Here is a 22,289-nt window from a genome sequence, read left to right as displayed (position 1 = left end):
CCTGTTCCTGTGCTGTGCTGTACTGTTCTTTGTTTATAACCAGCTGAAAATACAAAATTTGTAGGGCTATGGGGAAAGGTCAAGGGAGTGGGACTTAGCCAAGTTGCTCTTACAGAAAGCTGGTACAGACTCGATGGACCAAATAGCCTGTGTCTATGCTGTAACCATTCTGATTCTAAACCCCGTTCAGCCCTTAAGAATTTTATTTTTCAATTAGATCAATCTTTCTTCTAAAGTCCAGGGAATATTGGCCTAGTCTATTCAATCTTCCCTCATAGGTCAATCCCCCCATTGCAGAAATCAGTCTAGTGAATCTTCATTGCATCCCCTCTAGGTCAAGTATGTCCTCCCTTGGGTACAGAGATCAAAACTGCACACAGTAATCCAGGTATGGCCTCACCAATGCCATAAAGAAGTAAACTCTTCATTACTCTTAAGCTCCATTCCCTTTGTAACAAAAGCAAACATACTACTTGCCTTCCTAATTTCTTGCTTTACCAGCATGCTAACTTTCTGTATTTCATGTACAAGGACACTCAGATCCCTCTGAATGCAAACATCCCCCCGTCTCTCATCATTCAAAAAATATTCTGTTTTTTTATTTTTCCAACCAAAGAGGATAACTTTACATTTTGCCACATTGTATTCCATCTGCCATGTTCTTGCCCACTCACCCAACTTGTCTATATCCAGCTGCAGCTTCTTTGCATCCTCCTCACTACTTACTTTCCGACCTAACTTTGTATTGTCAGCAAACTTGGATACAGAATGCTCAGTCCTCTCATCTATGTTATTAATATAGATTATAAATAGCTGTGGCCCAAGCACTGATCTTTGCTGTACCCCGCGAGTTACAGCCTGACAACCAAAAAATGTCATATTTATTCCTACTCTCTGTTTTCTGTCCATTAACCAATCCTCAATTCAAACTAATAGATCACCCCGGACACCACGTGTCCCAATTTTGTTTAATACCTTCTTGTATGATACTATATCGAATGCTTTTTGAAAATTCATATAAAAGACATCCACTGGTTCCCCTTTATTCATCTTACTATTTGCACACTCAAAAAACTCTAAAAACTCTAATAGATTTGTCAAACCCAATTTCGCTTTCAGAAACCCATGTTGATTCTGCTTAATCATATTATGATTTTCTAAATGCCATGTTATCACAACCCTAATAATAGATTCGAACATTTTGCCTACTACTGATGTTAGGGTAACTGGCCTGTAATTCCTCATTTTCTCTCTTCCTTTCTTGATTGGAGGGTTATGTTTGCTACCATCCTTGGGAACTGTTCCAGAATCTGAGGAATTTTGAAAATCAAAACCAATCCATCCACTATCTCTGCAGTTAACTCTTAAAACCCGAGGATGCAGGTCATCAGGTCCAGGGGATTTATTGCCATTTAGTCCCATTAGTTTCTTTAGTACAACTTCTTTACCTATACGGATTTTTTTTTAAAAGATCCTCATTCTCGCTACACCCTTGGTTCCCCATTATTTCCAGAATGTTTTTTGCGTCTTCTACTGTGAAGACAAATACAAAGTATTTGGTTAATGCCTCTGCCATTTCTTTAGCTCCCATAATAATTTCAACTGGCTCTGCCGCTAGTGTGCTCACATTTACTTTCACTAATCTCTTCCTATTTGATTTATGATTTTTGATTTAGAGATACAGCACTGAAACAGGCCCTTCGGCCCACCGAGTCTGTGCTGATCATTAACCACCCATTTATACTAATCCTACACTAATCCCATATTCCTACCACATCCTCACCTGTCCCTATATTCCCCTACCACCTACCTATACTAGGGGCAATGGCCAATTTACCTATCAACCTGCAAGTCTTTTGGCTGTGGGAGGAAACCGGAGCACCCGGAGGAAACCCACGCAGACACAGGGAGAACTTGCAAACTCCACACAGGCAGTACCCAGAATTGAACCCGGGTCGCTGGAGCTGTGAGGCTGCGGTGCTAACCACTGCGCCACTGTGCCGCCCATACCTATGCAAATGTTTACAATCTATTTTAATGTCTCTTGCTGGTCTAATCTCATATTCTCTTTTCTCTTTTCTGATCAACTTCTTGGTCATCCTTTGCTGAGTTCTAAATCCTCCCAATCCTCAGACTTACTACCACTTTTGGCAACATTATAAGACTCTTCCTTTGACCTAATGGTATCTTTAACGCCACTTGTTAGCCACAGTTGGACCACACTTCTGTGGGGTTTTAATGCCTTAAAAGAATGGGTTTTTTTGCAAATTATGTATTAATTCTTCAAATGCTGGCCAGTGCTTGTCCACCATCATATTTTTTAATGCAGTTTCCCAATCTATTTTAGTCAACTCGCCTCTCTTACCTACGTAATTTGCTTTGTATAGATTTAAGACCCAAGTTTCGGGCTTAACTAAATCACTTTCAAACTGAATATAAAATTCTATTTTATTATGGTCACTCTGCCCTAAAAGCTCCTTTACTATAAAGGTTATTAATTAACCCTTTCGCAATGCACAATACGAGATCCAAAATAGCCTGTTCCCTAATTGGCACCTCATCATACGGAAAACTACCTTGTAGACACTCCATGAACTCATCCTCGACCCTATTATGCAAATTTAGTTTTCCCAGTCTATATGAAATAAAGACTTGCATTTATATAGCACCTTTTATGACCACTGGACTTCTCAAAGCACTTTACAGCCCATGAAATTATTTTTTGAAGTGTAGCCACTGTTTTAATATAGGAAATGATTAAAGATCGAATTCCCCACCATTACTGTATGCACCTCTAATTTCCTGATTTATATTCTGTCTGACATGACAGCTACTGTTAGGGGGCTTATAAACAACTCCCATTTATGTTTTCTGCCCCTTTCTTTTTGAGCTCCACCCAAACTGATTCTACATCTTGATTTTCTGAATCAAGATCCATTCTCTCTATTGTCTTTATTCCACCCTTTATCACCAGGGCTACCCTCCTTCTTTTCCACTTTGCCCATCTAAAGGTTAAGTATCTTGGAATATTTAGTTCCCAATTTTGGTCACTTTGCAATAATAACTCCATCATGGCTATTAGATCAAACCCATTAATTTCTATCTTGGCTGTTAATTTATCTAATTTGTAACAAATGCTATGCGCATCCAGATAGAGTGCCTTTAAACTTAGACTTTTTTCTAATTTTTCCTGACGTCACCTCAGTCACTATTGCTTTGTTACTCTGTCCCTTCTGACCCACTCTGCTGACTATTACACAAAACATTGCTCTGCTCTACAGCCTTGGCACTTCCCTTGCTGCTTTTAAATTTACCCTTTCTGGAATCCTCCCACCTCCCCTTTATTAGTTTAAAGCTCTATCTACTGCCCTAGCTATTTGTTTTGCCAGAATACCGGTTCCAGCCTGGTTTAAGTGGAGTCCATCCCAATGTAACAGCTCCCTCTTTACCCAGTACTCAGCGGCCCATGAGTGAAATCCCTGCCTCCCATACCACTCCTTCATCCACATATTTAACCTTCTAATCTTTTTATCTCTATGCCAATTGCACGTAGCTCAGGTAACAATCCACAGATATTGCTGAAAAAAGAGGCATGCTATCGAAGCTTTTCGTCTTGCACTCATCAGAACAGACACAAGAATGCCAAAATTCAAAAGGGAGCAACAGGTTATACTACATGAAAAAAGTGTGTTGACTGGTTGGCAAGTCGACTCTGATTGTTCGAGGCGTTGTCGTGGAGAATGCACCAGAGAACTATTCCCCACTCTTTTGTTTAATTCAAAACAGGTGCAACGCCTGGGCATGTTCCTTTTGCCTGCAGAGGACAGGTCCCTGCGTATGAATATATGTAACTTCTAAGTGCAGTATGTGCTGTCCAATCCCAAGTGTGCTAAAAGTTATGCTCACAACCAAGTTACGACTATCAGGTGGGCTCGCAATGTAGCTCACTGACACTTGTTAGAAACTACACACCAAGTTCATCTCCCAGCCGCAAGGAAATGTCTTTAACCCTGGTATTGGGAAGATAACACAACCTTCGGAATTCCCATTCACGGCTGCAGAGAACATTATCTATTCCCCTGACAATACTGTCCATCACTACAACATTCCTTTTCACTCCCCGCACTTGAATGGCCTCCTGTACCATGGTACTATAGTCAGATTGACAATCCACCCTGCAATCTTTATACCTCATACCTGTTGATTAAAGGCAAGAGCCGAGGCCCCTCCATCGTACATCCCGGATCCTCATACCTGCCTGACTAGCAATCACACCCTTCTGTCCCTGACTTAACCTAAGGGGTGAGAGTGCCCCCGGAACAAAGTGTTCAGGTAACTCTTCCCATCCCTGAGGCCCTGCAATGTCTAAAGCTTGGACTCCAGGTCAACAACTCTGCGCCAAAATTCCTTGAGCTGCAGACACTTACCAAAGTTATGGTCGTCTGGGATTGCAATGCTCTCCACAAACTCCCACATGCTGCAGTTACGACATACCACCTTGTTTTGACTGAGGCAGGAATAATGCACTGTCAATTCAGTCCTATTACTCCACAGGTCATAGCAATTTCAAAGTCTGCAGATGATACAAAACTTGTAAGCACTGTAAACTGTGAGGAGGATAGTGTAGAACTTCAAAAGGACATAGACAAGTTGGTGGAATGGGCAGACAGGTGGCAGGTGAAGTTCAATGCAGAGAAATGTGAAGTGATTCATTTTGGTCGGAAGAACATGGAGAGACAACATAAAATAAAAGGTTGTTACAACCGATGAGGAAGCTGTATAGGAGTCTGTTACTATCTTCACCTGGTCTTATTGCAACAGGATTTAATTTTAAACACACTGTGTTTTGAGCTCCCCCTTTGTGAATTCTTGTTCACAGCTTTCCAATTATAAGGCAAAGAAATGAGCACAAACAGGCTTTCTTTGGTTTAAAGAAGAAAAGTGAAATTTATTAAACTGACAAACTCCAATACGGTTCACGCTTACGGATATACAACGTGCCCACGCTAGCATGCACATGCGATATACACATGCAGATAGGGACAGAATTTAGAAGAAAAGATAAAGGGGAACAGTTTGAGGCAATATCTTGTTGTTGTGCTTCTCTCACGGTACAGCCCTTTTGTAGGTAATTCTTGTGTTTCATTGGGGCCCAGTATTCTGCTTAAACCTTGTTCATGTAGGAAACTTTTCTTTCTTTGAGGTTCACATGTCTTCACAAGATTCAATTCCCTGAGAGATGAGCAGGCAGACAGGAGGGAAGGTAATTCTTGCTTCAATTCCAAGAGCACACAGCGTTCTGAGCTCAAATTCTGTTTTTCCAGTTTAAAACTCCCCTAGTTGGCCAGCAGGTGGTCACGTGACTGACTGGTTTGACCAGGTCTCTTCTGTGTATTGGGGCGGAGACTGGTTCCTTTGTTTCAACACTGTCTGGTACTGTGCAAATGTCTTTCCAGTCAGGTGCTTGCAATTTTAAGTTTTAATGTTCATATGGCGAAATCATGTGTGCCTCAGTCTTGAGAGGGGTGGGGAGATTGCCTGACAGGGGACAATTCGAAAGACAGTGCAGGAGCAGAGGGACCTAGATGCATATGTGCATTAGTCATTGAAGGCGGCAGGACAGGTTGAGAGCACGGTTAATAAAGCACACAGTATCCTGGGCTTTATTAATAGGGGCAAAGAGTACAAGAGCAAGGAAGTTATGTTGAACTTGTCTAAGCCACTAGTTCGGCCTCAGCTTTATCTCTGCCATCATCTACTATTTATCCTATCACAAACATCATCTATTTCCACCCATGGAACATTCTCAAAGTTCTGAAGGACCCCTACTCAAGATGGATTAGCAAACATAGATTCCCCCATCTCAAGTATAATACTATATAATGCTCATAATATGAAAGTGCTACCTGTACAGTGTTTTAATAATGCTGTTAAGAAAACAGGTATTTCTTTGAGTTTAAGTATGTAGTATTTCAATATTCAAAAAATTCTAGTCTCTTGAACAAAGCTGACCTCACCTGGCACACACCGCCAGCCTTGGAAACTGCAGGTCAATCGGACAATCTTTGTGTCGCTCTCAGCACACTGCGTGCTGCCCTCCTAGGTTTGCGCTGCAAATGTGGTGGCCGCACTCGGCTCCCACCTCCAGGCTCACACCAGGCCCACCTCGGTGAGCGGTTTCACATTATGTCGCAGACCACTTGGAATGTCTCTTTGGACCCCTGTTTGTGAACCACTGCCTTACAGCACCTAATCACTGCTGAAACTCCCGCCCTTACCTTTGCCACCTTTAGGCTCAATTTCACCAATCTTTGCCCTCACCTCGCTTTCTCACCTATATCCTACACTCTTTTTCTTTTAATTCATTTGTGGGATATAGGCGTCGCTGGTAAGGCCAGCATTTATTGCCCATCCCTAACTGCCCTTGAGAAGGTGGTGGTGAGCCACCTTCTTGAACCGCTGCAGTTCTTGTGGTATAGGTACCCACAGTACTGTTGGAGATGGAGTTTCAGGATTTTGACTCAGCGACAGTGATATATTTCCAAGTCAGGATGGCGTGTAACTTGCAGAGAAACTTGCAGGTAACGGTGTTCTCATGCACCTGCTGCCCTTGTTCATCAGAAAGATAGAGGAGACTTGGCGAGTTGTTGCAGTGCATCTTGTAGATGGTACACACTGCAGCCACAGTGTGCATATGGCAGAGGGAGTGAATGTTTAAGGTGGTGGGGTGTCAATGTTGATGGGGTGTCAATCAAGAAAGCTTCTTTGTCCCAGATGATGTCAAGCAGCATGAGTGCTGTTGGAGCTGCACTCATCCAGGTATGTGGGGAGTATTCCATCACACTCCTAACTTATGCCTTGCAGATAGTAGACAGGCTTTAGAGAGTCAGGAGACGGGTTATTCACCACAGAATTTCCAACCTCTGACCTGCTCTTGTAGTCACAGTATTTATGTGGCTGTTATGTTGCATTGTTGAACTACAAAAAAGCCCCCAGCGAGTTAACATCCCTAGCACTTAAAGTAACCAAAAGTGTTGCACAAAGAACAGCCAGGCGCTGTGCAAATGACTACTGGCAACACCTATGCAGTCGTATTCAGCTGGCCTCCGACATCAGAAATATCAGAGGAATGTATGATGGCATTAAGAGAGCTTTTGGGCCAACCATCAAGAAGATCACCCCCCTCAGGTCTACATCAGAGGACACGATCACTGACCAACACAAGCAAATGGACCACTGGGTGGAGCACTACCTAGAACTGTACTCCAGGGAAAATGTTGTCACTGAGACCGCCCTCAATGCAGCCCAGTCTCTGCCAGTCATGGATGAACTGGACGAACAGCCAACAAAATCGGAACTCAGTGATGCCATTGATTCTCTGGCCAGTGTTAAAGCCCCTGGGAAGGACAGCATTACCCCTGAAATAATCAAGAGTGCCAAGCCTGCTATACTCTCAGCACTCCATGAACTACCTTGCCTGTGCTGGGATGAGGGAGCAGTACCACAGGACTTGCACGATGCCAATATCATCACCCTCTATAAGAACAAGGGTGACCGCGGTGATTGCAACAACTACCGTGGAATCTCCCTGCTCAGCATTGTGGGGAAAGTCTTCGCTCGAGTCGTTTTAAACAGACTGCAGAAGCTGGCTGAGCGTGTCTAGCCTGAGGCACAGTGTGGCTTTCGAGCAGAGAGATCCACCATTGACATGCTGTTCCCCTTTCACCAGCTACAGGAGAAATGCCACGAACAACAGATGCCCCTCTACGTTGCTTTCATAGATCTCACCAAAGCCTTTGACCTCATCAGCAGACGTGGTCTCTTCAGACTACTAGCAAAGATCAGATGTCCACGAAAGCTACTAAGTATCATCACCTCATTCCATGACAATATGAAAGGCACGATTCAGCATAGCAGTGCCTCATCAGACCCCTTTCCTATCATGAGTGGCGTGAAACAGGGCTGTGTTCTCGCACCTACACTGTTTGGGATCTTCTTCTCACTGCTGCTCTCACATGCATTCAAGTTTTCAGAAGAAAGAATTTTCCTCCAGACAAGATCAGATGGCAGGTTGTTCAACCTTGCCCGTCTTAGAGCAAAGAGCAAAGACCAAAGACCGGAAGGTCATCATCAGGGAACTCCTCTTTGCTGACGATGCTGCCTTAACATTCCACACAGAAGAGTGTCTGCAGCTGCCTGCAAAGAATTTGGCCTAACCATCAGCCTCAAGAAAACGAACATCATGGGACAGGATGTCAGAAATGCTCCATCCATCAATATCGGCGACCACACTCTGGAAGTGGTTCAAGAGTTCACCTACCTAGGCTCAACTATCACCACTAACCTGTCTCTCAATGCAGAAATCAACAAGCGCATGGGAAAGGCGTCCGCTGCCATGTCCAGACTGGCCAAGAGGGTGTGGGAAAATGGCGCACTGACACGGAACACAAAAGTCCGAGTGTATCAAGCCTGTGTCCTCAATACCTTGCTCTGCGGCAGCAAGGCCTGGACAATGTATGTCAGCCAAGAGCAACGTCTCAACTCATTCCATCTTCGCTGCCTCTGGAGAATCCTTGGCATCACGTGGCAGGACCGTAACTCCAACACAGAAGTCCTTGAGGCGGCCAACATCCCCAGCATATACACCCTACATGGCTTGGCCACGTGAGCCGCATGGAAGATGGCAGGATCCCCAAGGACGCATTGTACAGTGAGCTTGTCACTGGTATCAGACCCACCGGCCGTCTATGTCTCAACTTTAAAGACGTCTGCAAACGTGACATGAAGTCCTGTGACATTGACCACAAGTCGTGGGAGTCAGTTGCCAGTGATCGCCAGAGCTGGCGGACAGCCATAAAGGCGGGGCTAAAGAGTGGCGGGTTGAAGAGACTTAGCAGTTGGCAGGAAAAAAGACAGAAGCGCAAGGAGACAGCCAACTTTGCAACAGCCCCGACAACCAATTTTATCTGCAGCGCCTGTGGAAGAGTCTGTCACTCTAGAATTGGCCTTTATAGCCACTCCAGGCGCTGATTCACAAACCACTGACCACCTCTAGACGCTTACCCATCATCTCTCGAGACAAGGAGGCCAAAGAAAGAAGGTCCAATTAAGTTTCTGGTCAATAGTGACCCCCAGGATGCTGATGGTGGGGAGTTCAGCAATGGTAATGCCATTAAATGTCAAGGGGAGATGGTTAAATTCTCTCTTGTTGGAGATGGTCATTGCCTGGCATTTGTGTAGCCTGAATGTTACCTGCCACTTATTAGCCCAAGCCTGAATGTTGTCCAGGTCTTGCTTCATGCAGGCATGGACTGCTTCAATACCTGAGGAGTTGTGAATGGAACTGAACACCGTGCAATCATCAGCAGACATCCCCATTTCTGACTTTATGATGGAAGGAAGCTAGCTAAGCCAAAACTCCAGAAACTATATATTACCTCATACTTGTGCGTAATCTCCCTCTGTACACCATCAGGGCTGTAACTTCAGCCATGGCACTACTGCACTCTTAGAATTTTGTTCCTACCCCTCTTCTCTGGCAACAGCTCTCTTCTTCAAAAGCCAACTCTAATCCATGTTTTTAGTCACTACCCTAACTTGTCTCCATTGTCAGTCTCTCCGTTCCTCCACTGCATTGCATTGTTTTACTGCACTAAATGTGCTGTAGAAGTGCAAAGCTGCTGTGACACTACAAATCTCTTCAAAACAACTATTCTAGAATTGTTTCATGTAGATGCTTAAATGAAAGTAGCTACACAAAGGTAACTGACTACACAGATTAGATCACTCCTCTTTCAGCTCTGGAAATTCTGCCCAGTATGATGGGATTGAAATCTAACCTATCCGATATCAAATGTGGTCGATCTTAATCATACAATCCAAACATTAGTACTTCATGCTGACCGTCAGCATCCGGGGAGCTGGTTCCTATGTCAATGTTAATGGTGTTAATGGCTCAGCTTGTTAATTTCGCGTGTTGGCATGGTATACCCGTAAATGTAAATCACATCAAAATTTGGTTCTAAATTGACATTTTGATTTTAATGGTGCTCACAAATCTAGAGGACACAAGTTCAAGATAGTCAGGCGTCGATCAAAGCTGAAGGTTCCCAAGAATTTTCTTCTCATAGACTGATTAGCACATGTGCAATGCACATCCAGCTGAGTTGGTTGTGCTAATTCACTGAATCCTTTAAAATAAAGATTTAGGATTGAAGGTTATAGGGATATATTTAGGCACTGATGATTAATTAAGTAATGCATTATGTAATTCAGTATACGATAAGAATTGGAAAATCTCTGTTTACCATTTTTCAAGTTTCACCCAGTTTAAAATTGCTTTCCTCAGAACTTTGCAGTGATTGAGGTGGATGCCACTGCAGTGTAATCACTCAATAATTACTTGATGGGTCAAATGTTGTTTTCCCATTCCATAATTTCTTATGTCTCCATTCAACAAGCCACACAGATGGCCTCGTGCAAAAAATGAAAATGTTACATTGATGCAGTCAGGCATCGAAGCACAACGTTTGGGCAGTGCAGAGAGAGCTTACCCCGTGACTAGTACCACCTAACTCAGGAGTGCTTAATTCCAGGAGAAACAATCCTCACACTGATAAGAACAAGTATGACATCAAATATCTTTAATGGTTAAGAAGAAGTCAATGAAGCAACATGCCCATGCTCCTCAGGTCACTTGGAGTTATACAGAACTTGCTCCTACAATCCAAACAAAACAAATCAATAAAATTACTTTGACATCAGATGTCATTTTACGGCATTCCTAAATCATGAATCCATGAAACATACTTGTTCTCTCTCAAACATTTAACAGGATTCCTGAGATGTTCTTTTACCTCTTCTTTTAAGTGCTATCAATTTCACCATTATTGATGATTTACTTAGTTCAGAACATAGGAACAAGAGTAGGCCATTGAGCCCATCGAGACTGCTCCACTGTTCATAACGATCATGGCTGATCTTCCACTTCAATGCCTTTTCCCCACACTATTCCCATATCCCTTTATGTCATTGGTATTTAGAAATCTGTCAATCTCTACTTTAAACACACTCAATGACTGAGCTTCCACAGCCCTCTGGGGTACAGAATTCCAAACATTCACAACCCTCTAAAGAAATTTCTCCTCATCTCGGTCCTAAGTGGCTTCCCTTTATTTTGAAATTGCATCCCCTGGTTCTAGATTCCCCAACCAGGGGGGGACATCTTACCTGCATCTACCTTGTCCATCCCTTTAAGAATTTTGTAGGTTTTAATGAGATCACCTCTCATTCTTCAAAACTCTGGAGAATACAGGCCCAGTTCCCCAAATCCCTCGTCATAGGACAGTCCCGCCATCCCGGGAACAAGTCTGGTGAACCTTCGTTGCGCTCCCTCTATGGCAATAATATCCTTCCTAAGGTAAGGGGATCAAACTGCACACAGGTGCGCTCTAACCAAGGTTCTATACAATTGAAGCAAGACTTCACTACTTCTGTACTCAAATGCTGTTGCAATAAAGGCCAACATACCATTAGCCTTCCTAATTGCTTGCTGCACCTGCATGTTAGCTTTCAATGACTTATTGATGAGGACACCCAGGCCCCTTTGTCCATCTACACTTTCTAATCTCTTACCATTTAAGAAATACTCTGCACATCTATTACTCCTACCAAAGTGGATAACGTCACACTTTTCCACATTATATTCAATCTGCCATGTTCTTGCCCACTCACTAAGTCTGTCCAAAGCCCCTTGAAGCCGCTTTTCTTCCTCAACACATTCCCACCAAGTTTTGTGTCATCCGTGAACTTGGAAATATTGCATCTGCATGTAAAGTTGCCTCTATAAATTCAATATTTGCCTTCAAAAGTAGCATGAGCAGAAATTAAGTAGAATTTGGAAAACACTAACTTATAAAAAGCATTGGAAAGAATTGACTTTAAAAAGTGAAAAGGCTCCAATTTAAATAATTTAAAAAGAAAAAGATGGGGTTGTACAATGATGCATTATGCAGCTGTAATTAAGTGTTCTCCCTCATGGAATGTGAGGAAGCATCCCTGTACCTTTCTCCAGTAACCTGGGTGAGATCAGTAAGTTAAGAAAATCATAGGCATGAACCTATGATTTCTTTCTTTGCCAATCTCAGCTAGGTTACTAGCAAAATATATTAATATGCTTTGCACATCCAGTAATGGAGAAGAAAAGCATAGTAACTAAATTAAACTCACCTCCTGCATGTTAATTATAGAACATGACTGCATAAGTCTAGTAGGATCACCCAAAAAATACAAAACAGGAAATATAAAAATAAAAAAATGCTTGAAATATACAGCACCTCTAGTCGCACGTGAAAAGACAACTTAATATTTTAGCTGTGAAATCTTCATTCAAATTAGGTTTTGCTGAAGAGTCTCTACCCAAAATGTTAATCTAGATTAATTTCCTTGTGATACTTTTTTTTATTTGTTCTTGGGATGTGAGCGTTGCTGGCAAGGTCAGCATTTATTGTCCCTCCCTAATTGCCCTTGAGCAGGTGGTGGTGAGCCGCCTTCTTGAACCACTACAGTCCATGTGGTGTAGGTACGTACACCCATAGTACTTTTCCAGGTCTGTGTTTTCATTTTTGACACAAAGTGACATGGCAAAAACTTACCAAGTAAAATGTTCAACCATTTTATCCGTATTACTGATCAGAAGGTTTGCTCTAATGGTATAAGTAATTTGAATTCCATGATCAAATTATTGCATTGTAACTACTCACAAATAACCATTAACTTCTACATTTTATTTCTGTATTTTTCTACAGCAAAAAAAAACAGCATTACTAGTATACTTGTTCTGTGATCCAATTTAACACAGCTCCTACATGACTAACATTTTATAACCCTTTCATCTACATCATGTAACTTCCATCTCATTCAGCACTCACCACATAATGGTTTCAAAACATCTAATAAAGCAAATGTCTGGCAAAGAGTTTAAAGTTGTAACTCAATCCCTTGGTTCAACTGCTATTTACAACCCACTCAAGCCTCACTACGGTAGATTCTGACATCCTCAAAACTGCTGAATTGAACTGTTTTCTTGTAACTCATTGCCAGCCACCATATAAAGACTGGCAGGCAATGGGTAGTGGGGTGCTCCAGGGAATCACTGTTGGGATCACTTTGTTCTACATATCAACACGATTCAGACATAAACGCAAAACGGTAGCAATCAAGTTTGCTCACGTTACCAAATCGGGGATAGCTGTCACAAAAAATTTGAAGAAAGCATAACCAGGCTAGGAAAAATAAGTTTAAGAGTGGAAGATGCAATTTAATATAGTAAAATATGAGGCAGGATATTATAGGCATAAGAATAACATACCTTAAACAGTAAATTCCTCAAAGCAATGCAGGAGGAAAGGGATCACTTTACAGATACAAATACAGAAAAATATATTTTTAAAGATGGTGAGAGCAGGTTTTTAAAAAATGGCATTAAAGACATTTACAATGTAGAGCTTATACAAGTCTGGAATGAATGCAACAGCAAAATGGTGACAATAACTTTTTACAAAACAGTACCTTGGCCACATGAATTTGTTGTTGTAGCCATAGTCCCAAAGGACCACAGACATCTCTCCCCGTTAGAGAGACAGTTGGTGATGTTTAGCTTGAGGGCCACCACTCCTCAAGCATGGGGCAAGGCGAGGAGGCAAGCCTCGGAAATAAGGAGGTTGCAGACCGATATAGATAGGTTGAGTGGGCAAAAATCTGGCAGATGGAGTATAATATGGGAACATGTGAAGTTGTTCACTTTGGCAGGAAGAATAAAAAAGCAGAGTATTACTTAAATGGAGAACGACTGCAGAATTCCGAGGTGCAGAGGGTTCTAGGTGTTCTAGTGCAGGAGTCACGAAAAGTTAGTATGCAGGTACAGCAGGTAATAAAGAAGGCTAATGGAATGCTATCCTTTATTATGAGAGGAATTGAAAATAAAAGTAAGGATGTTATACTTCACTTATACAGGGCATTGGTGAGACCACATCTCGAATACTGTGTGCAGTTTTGGTCTCCTTATTTAAGGAAGGATGTAAATGCGTTGGAGGTGGTTCAGAGGAGGTTTACTAGATTGATACCTGGAATGAGTGGGTCGTTTTATGAGGAAAGGTTGGATAGACTGGACTTGTTTTTACTGGAGGTTAGAAGAGTGAGGGGAGACTTGATTGACGAATATAAGATCCTGAACGGTCTTGACAAGGTGGATGTGGAGAGGATGTTTCGTCTTGTGGGTGAGTCCAGAACTAGGGGGCACTGTTTTAAAAGTGGGGGATGCCATTTTAGGACAGAGATGAGGAGAAATTTTTTTCTCTGAAGGTTGTGCAGCTTTGGAACTCTCTGCCTCAGAAGGTGTGGAGGCGAGGACATTGAATATTTTTAAGGTGGAGGTTGATAGATTCTTGTTAGGCAAGGGAATCAAGGGGTATCGGGGGTAGATGGGAGTGTGGAATTCAAAACACAAACAGATCAGTCATGATCTTATTGAATGGCAGAGCAGGCTCGAGGGGCCAAATGGCCTACTTCTGCTCCAAATTCGTATGTTCGTATGAGCTACCACAGCCAGTACGGGGATTGAACCCGCGCTGTTGACATGTTTCTGGATCATACACTAGCCGTCTAGCCAACTGAGCTAACCGACCCAGTTCAGTTTCTGGTCAATGGTAACCCCCCAGGATGTGGGGGATTCAGCAATCGTAATGCCATTGAATGTCAAGGGGAGATGGTTAGCTTCTCTCTTGTTGGAGATGGTCATTGCCTGGCACTTGTGTGGCACAAATGTTATTTGTCACATTTCAGCCCAAGCCTGGAAATTGTCCAGGTCTTGCTGCATTTCTACACAGTCTGCTACAGTATCTGAGGAGTGGTGAATGGTGCTCAACATTGTGCAATCATCAGTGAACATCCCCACTTCTGACCTTATGACTGAAGAAAAGTCATTGATGAAGCAGCTGATGATTCGGCCTAGGACACTACCCTGAGGAACTCGTGCAGTGATGTCCTGGAGCTCAGATGATTGACCTCCTACAACCACAACCATCTTCCTTTGCACTATGTATGACTCCAACCAGCGGAGAGTTTTCCCCGATTCCCACTAACTCCAGTCTTGCTAGGGCTTCTTGATGCCATACTCGGTCAAATGCTGCCTTGATGTCAAGGGCAGTTACTTTCACCTCATCTCCAGTTCAGCTCTTTTGTCCAAGTTTGAACCAAGGCTGTAATGAGGTCAGGAGCTGAGTGCCCCTGGCAGAACCCAAACTGAGTGTGACCGAGCAGGTTATTGTTAAGCAAGTGCCGATGACACCTTCCATCACTTTACTGATGATCGAGAGTAGACTGATGGGATGGTAATTAGCCAGGTTGGATTTGACCTGCTTGTTGTGTCCAGGACATACCTGGGCAATTTTCCACATTGCCAGAGAGATGCCAGTGTTGTAGCTGTACTGGAACAGCTTGGCTAGGGGCGTGGCAAGTCCTGGAGCACAGGTCTTTAGTACTATTGCTGGAATGTTGTCAGGGCCCAGAGCCTTTGCAGTATCCAGTTCCTTCAGTTGTTTCTTGATATCACGTAGAGTGAATCTAGTTGGCATTGTTGAACATTTCCTTCAGATTATCGAAATCCCCAAAGAAAGTTTCAGATATTCGGCTATCTGTCTGTAGTGCCAATTTGAGTTCCGATAATGGAACTTATTTAGCCATTGCTCGGGTCACGACACACAAAGGAAAAATTCCTGGAACCTGTTCCTGCAACTGCTCTGTTTTTTTCACTTCACTTGGTCTTTCCGTGATTGCTGGAGAAGCTACTACCTTCAAATCATTCCCCAGGAGTAGATCAACTCCGTCTACAGGCAAACTATGGACAACTCCTATGGTTACCATTCCAGACATTAGGTCACACTCCAGGTGCACCCTATACAAAGGTACGGGTATATACTCCCCGCCCATATCATTCACTAAAACCTTGGCATTCAATGCACTGTCTGGTGGAAAAAGTTATGCCTTTCCCCAGCAAAAGAGTTTAGGTGTCTCCTAAGTATAACTATAGGTTTACCTGCCTCACTTGAAGGATAAGGAGGTACTTTTCCTTTTGACAAAAAAATCCCTATAACTCTTCAGGTATCTTGATCACGTCCCCCACACTCTCATCGCTTTTTGTACCTGGCCATTAAGCTGCAGTGAGAGCTACAGCTTGCTCTGTCGTACTCTCAGTCAGGGCCCCTTTCTCTGCATTGGCCTGGTGTACCCCAATAAGTCCCATGGGTTTACCCCGCAACTTCCAGCATTGTGCACGAAGGTGTCCCACTTTGTGGCAATGGAAACACTTAGGCTTTCAACCTCACTTCCACCCTCTGCCTTTTTCTTTCTGGCCTGAGGAGGAGACCCAGTGTGTTCCCAGCTATCCCTTCTTGTCCCTGACTACTTGCCTTCCTTTCACCTCCCACCTTCTATCCTTATCAGGATTGTGGGGGTGACGGACAAAGGGTTTGGGCTTGTAAACAAGCGCAAAATCATCAGCAATCTCAGCTGCCTGTCTGGCTGTTGAAACCTTCTGGTTTTCTACATGGGTTCTTAATAATGGAGGGAGTGAATTTTTAAATTCTTCCAGAATTATTTTCCTAAGGGTCTCATACGTGTCTTCTACCTTTAGTGCCCACATCCAACGATCAAAGTTAATTTGCTTTACCCTCTCAAATTCTACATAAGTTTGCCCAGGCTGTTTCTGGAGGTTCCAAAATGTCTGCCTGTAAGCTTCGGGGACTAATTCACAAGCAGCGAGAATAGCCTTTCTTGCCATCTCATAATCTGCAAGAACTTCCTCAGAAAGCATGGCATAAACTTCATGAGCTCTGCCCATCAACTTGCTTTGCATAAGCAGTGTCCAGCTTTCCTTCGACCACTTTGCCTGTCTTGCTATCTTTTCAAAAGAAATGAAAAATGCCTCTACGCCCCTTTCCTCAAACTTCAGCAGGGCTTGCACAAATTTAAACAGCTTTCCACTGGGTCCTGGGCGGGAGTCAGTCATGCCTCACCACAATTTTCATCAAGGTCAAGGCCACCCCTTTTTTTTTTAGTTCTAGCTTTTTTAATTTGAATACCCTTTCTTGCTCCCTTTCTTCTTCTCTTTTTGTCTCTCCTGCCTCTCCTCTTTCCTTTTGAAATTGTAGTTCAAGTTTTTTAATTTCTTTTTCCTGTTCAAGTTCATGTGTTTTTCCTTTCTAATTCTTTCCTGTTCAAGCTGCTTCATCTGCAACTGAAGTCTAGCTAATTCAACTGAATTATCACCTGGATGTCCTTTTCCTTCTTCCAATTTCAAATGCTGTGCTATTACCTCAATTATGTCTATTTTCTTAGCTCCTCATTATAACTCTACCTCCAACTTTGCTGCCAATTCCTTTAGCCAAGCTTTGGTTAAGTTTTTCAAATCACCCAGGGATAAATCCTCGCTCACCAGAAAGGTCATGGCAACTGACAAAGCCATTCTGGTAGTGTAAACTTTACTCTAATGCACAAACAAAACCTGGTGTTTTCCTTTTCCCCTTTTTAATTATTATTACCCCAAATACAATTGCACATCGTTGGCTTGGGATTATCCTGGAAGAGCTCCCAATTATATGTTATGACCAAGGCGGGAGGAGTGCACAGTCTTTCTCTAGTTCCACTTCTCCACAGGTCACAACATACATTTAAATGTTTACCTAGTTACTAATAGGGACAATTATATACCCTATTTTTATTTCAGAATAAAAACCACTGACCAGGTTTCTTTAATAAACAGAATTATCAATTTATTATAAAACAAGACTCATCCAGTAACAATGCAAAGCATGAACACACAGATTGAAATATGAAAGCTCCATTTTAAAATCAGCCCTCCCCCCACCATACATGCGCGTGCGCGCGCACACACACGTTAAAGAAAAAATAAAGAAGCTTTCTCTTCAGAAGTCTTTGACAAAAAAAGAATACTTTGGCCAAATATTTGTTAATGCTTCAGGCAAATGAGAAGATATGGAATGATATCAGCTGTCCCTTTATTCTGGCATCCCAAATATGCATAGATGCTTGTCACTGGGATCTTTCTGGAGCAGTTCTTTTCAGCTGGCAGCGAGAATGAATCTGACAGGCTTTCCAGGAGAAATGTGGCATCAGGGATTTCAGCTATCACACACTGGATTTGCAGGGTTTCTCAGAAAGGTGGAGAAAAGATGAGCTGGGTGTTTCTCTCAGCAGGCTGCAACAAAACAATATCCAAACCGAGAACAACTCGACCACCATAAATCTTAGAATCATAGAAAGTTTAAGGCACGGAAAGAGGCCACTCAGCCCATCAAGTCTGTGATGGCCGAAAACCGATCCACCTTTGCAGTGGGATCTAATCCCACCTTCCAGCATGTGGTCCGTAGCCCTGCAGATTACGGTACTTGACGTGCATATCCAGACTCTTTTTGAATGAGTTGAGGGTTTCTGCCTCAACTACCCTGTCAGGCAGGAAGTTCCAGACTCCCATCACCCTCTGGGTGAAAAGGTTTTTCCTCACCTCCCCTCTATTTTTTCTACCAATTACTTTAAATCTATGCCCCCTCATCACTGACCTCTCTGCTAAGGTGAATAGACCATTCACCTCCACTCTATCCAGGCCCCTCAAAATTTTGTACATTTCAATCAGCTCTCCCTTCAGTCTTCTCTGTTCCAAGGAGAACAACCCCAGCCTAGCCAATCTTTCCTCATAACTACATTTTTCCAGGACTGGCAACATCCTTGTAATTCTCCTCTGTATCCTCTCTTGTGCAATTACATCCTTTCTGTAATGAGGTGACTAGAACTGCACACAGTACTCAAGTTGTGGCCTAACCAACGAGTTATACAGTTCCAGCATAACCTCCCTGCTCTTATGTTCTATACCTCAGCTAATAAAGGCAAGGATTCCATATGCCTTCTTAACCACCTTATTGACCTGAGCTGCTACCTTCAGGGATCTGTGGACATTCACTCCAAGGTCCCTCACTTCCTCTACACTTCTCAGTATTTTCCTTTTAATCATGTATTCCTTTGCCTTGTTTGATCTCCCCAAATGCATCACCTCACACTTCTCCAAGTTGAATTCCATTTGCCACTTCTCTGCCCATCTGTCCCGACCATCAATATCTTCCTGCAGCCTACAGCTATCCTCCTCACTATCTACCACACGGCTAATCTTTGTGTCATCTGCTAACTTCTTGACCATGCCCCCTACATTTACGTCCAAATCGTTAATATATACCACAAAAAGCAGGAGACCCAGTACTGAGCCCTGCAGAACGCCAGTGGAAACAGCCCTCCAGTCGTATAAACACCTGTCAACAATTAACCTTTGTTTCCTGCCACTGAGCCAATTTTGTATCCACCTTGCTGCATTTCCTTGGATCCCATGGGATTTTTTTTTAAAACCAATCTGCCATGTGGGGCCTTGTCAAAAGCCTTGCTAAAATCAATGTAGACCTGTGCCTTTCTAAGTGTTAGTTTATCCTGTCTCTCAGAATAGATTCCAATAATTTGTCCACTACTGAGGTTTGACTGACTGGCCTGTAATTATTCAGTCTATCCCTCGCTCCTTTTTAAACAAAGATAAATCTTGACATGTCACTTCTCAGTAAACAACTGCCATAGTCAGAAGACACCTGCTGTTTACTTAGCTGAACATAAGAAATAGGAGCAGGAGTAGGCCATTCAGCCCCTCAAGCCTGCCTCACAATTCACTAAGATCATGGCTATCTGTCCCAGGCCTCAACTCCTCTTCTGGGCCTGCTCGGCGTAACCCTCAACTCCCCCAAGATTTCAAAAATCTATCTACCTCCTCCTTAAATACATTTAATGACCCAGCCTCCACAACTCCCTGAGGTAGAGAATTCCAGAGATTCACCACCCTCTGAGAGAAGAAATTCCTTCGCATCTCAGTTTTAAATGTGTGACCCCTTATTCTGTAACTATGTCCCCTAGTTCAAGATTCCCTCATCTGTGGAAACATATTCTCAACATCTACCCTGTCAAGCCCCCTTAGAATCTTATATGTTTCAATAAGATCACCTCTCATTCTTTTAAACTCCAATGAATAAAAGCCAAACATGTTTAGCTGTCCTTGATAAGACAACCCCTTCATCCCGAATCCGCCCAGTGAACCTTTTCTGAACTGCCTACAATGCTGAAGACATGTGACCCAGTGTGTTTTTAAATTAAGTCCTTCCAGTGACCTTTTAAAAAAACACAAGTCCTCCAAAGGAATCCATTTCCACAATTTTAAAACACAAGTCCTCACAAAAATATTAAAAAATGAAAGTACTTTCATAACACTAGAAATAAACAGGGAAACTACAGATAATAAGTAAAATTTTCAGATGCGCATGCTTCTTGCAAGATTTTTAACATATGATAAGATCTCCCATGCCATTGCTCATGAGGGATTGGACATTTGAAACAACGTAGGTATAAGAACAAACAAAGAACAATACAGCACAGGAACAGGCCATTCGGCCCTCCAAGCTTGCGCCAATCTTGATGCCTGTCTAAACTAAAACCTTCTGCACTTCCGGGGACCATATCCCTCTATTCCCATCCTATTCATGTATTTGTCAAGATGCCTCTTAAATGTCGCTATCGTACCTGCTTCCACCACCTCCCCCGGCAGCAAGTTCCAGGCACTCACCACCCTCTGTGTAAAGAACTTGTCTCGCACATCCCCTCTACACTTGACCCCTCGCACCTTAAACTTATGTCCCCTAGTAACTGACTTTTCTACCCTGGGAATAAGGCTAAATATTATTTCGAGGAACACAGACTTATCAGCATTGAATGCTGACCCTGGAAGTATTGGGCCATGTCCTGGGACAGAATATCAGTGTCTACCAGTATTTTGAGAGGGTCCAAAGATCCAGGAGCACTGAAGTAGACCCTGGAATCACCGGAGAAGTAACCTTGGGATCACTGCAGGGAAGGGGGGGGGAGGGGTAAGGTGTCTCAGGATGTGGTAGCAATGGGAAAGGTGCTGTCTGGGATCAGAAAGCATTGGGAATGTGGTCAAGGCGATTGTGAGCAATGACAGGATCTCCCAGGATCTGGAAGTTGTGGGAAGGAGGATTCTGAGGAGTGGGTTTGTCTGGATCTCCAGTAAATTAGGCAGGGAGGTTTGCAGAATTGGGTTTGAGAGTTTGGGTGGTTGACAGAGTCTGGGAGAATTGGAGCGAGTACGGTTATTCAAACTTGTAGAGAGAATCGATCAAGGAAGACGAGACCTAAACTATCGTTCACCCCTTTTGGACTATCAGGCATCGCCACTCACCTCTTCCATCATGACCGATCCTTTTCTCATCTTTACTTTCCAGCCCTAAAATAGTTGAAGGTAAATGGTCTGGGGCAGTGATTGCACAATTTCCCCAAGACAGCCAAGAGCACCAAAGCAGATAGTGAATTGTTAACACGATGATGTCGAGTTTCCCCATTATAAAAGGTTACAGGAGGCTTTTCATTGGATGTCTTGACAAATGGCTGCTTTATACAAGCAGAACACACTAAGTAAATTTAATGAGTACATGAAATGCATGCCACCTGCAAGGCTTTTAGAATATAGTTTTCAAAACAAAGCAAAAATTACAGGCAAAACAATTCACTAGTGGCAAACAATTTACAGTATTTAATTTCAGGAGCTAATGTTATGTTTTAGTTTTTTTTAGTTTTAGAGATACAGCACTGAAACAGGCCCTTCGGCCCACCAAGTCTGTGCCGACCATCAACCACCCATTTATACTAATGCTACACTAATCCCATATTCCTACCACATCCCCACCTGTCCCTATATTTCCCTGCCATCTACCTACATTAAGGGCAATTGCTAATGGCCAATTAACCTATCAACCTGCAAGTCTTTGGCATGTGGGAGGAAATCCACGCAAACACAGGGAGAACTTGCAAACTCCACACAGGCAGTACCCAGAATTGAACCCGGGTCACTGGAGCTGTGAGGCTGCGGTGCTAACCACTGCGCCGCCCCAATGTATTCATTGATGAAGCAAATTGGAGAACTGGGGGGCAACTCAAACTGCTGTGATGAAACGAGTTCAAATTCATGTCTCACGCACTGGAAATTCTTTCAGAATACTTCAATTTACTACTTCATGTGGTGGGAATTGAAGATTACCCAATGCAGTATCAATCTGAACAAATTCAGTTCAGAAATAAAACAAATCCCATCTCACATATAATGACAATTACACAAG

At 42.9% G+C, this 22,289-nt stretch overlaps 1 protein-coding gene across 4 annotated transcripts in view; it reads right to left on the bottom strand.

Annotated features, from left to right (window-relative positions):
• LOC137372783 (ERI1 exoribonuclease 3-like) overlaps nt 1-22,289 on the bottom strand; it is a 419,417-nt gene that overhangs the window by 395,909 nt on the left and 1,219 nt on the right. The window contains exon 1 of one of the 4 annotated variants that reach the window (XM_068037022.1): nt 10,055-10,143. The exons of the other annotated variants lie outside the window; for them this stretch is intronic. Within the exon in view, the coding sequence (XP_067893123.1) occupies nt 10,055-10,128 (74 nt within the window). The 5' untranslated portion in view covers nt 10,129-10,143. Of the gene's footprint in view, nt 1-10,054; nt 10,144-22,289 lie in introns of those variants that run through there. 4 annotated transcript variants of the gene reach the window in all.

This window comes from Heterodontus francisci, chromosome 8 (genome assembly GCF_036365525.1).
Source record: "Heterodontus francisci isolate sHetFra1 chromosome 8, sHetFra1.hap1, whole genome shotgun sequence".
Lineage (NCBI taxonomy): Eukaryota > Metazoa > Chordata > Chondrichthyes > Heterodontiformes > Heterodontidae > Heterodontus > Heterodontus francisci.
The sequence above is the reverse complement of the archived record's forward strand: the minus strand, read 5'-3'. Positions and strand labels throughout refer to the sequence as shown.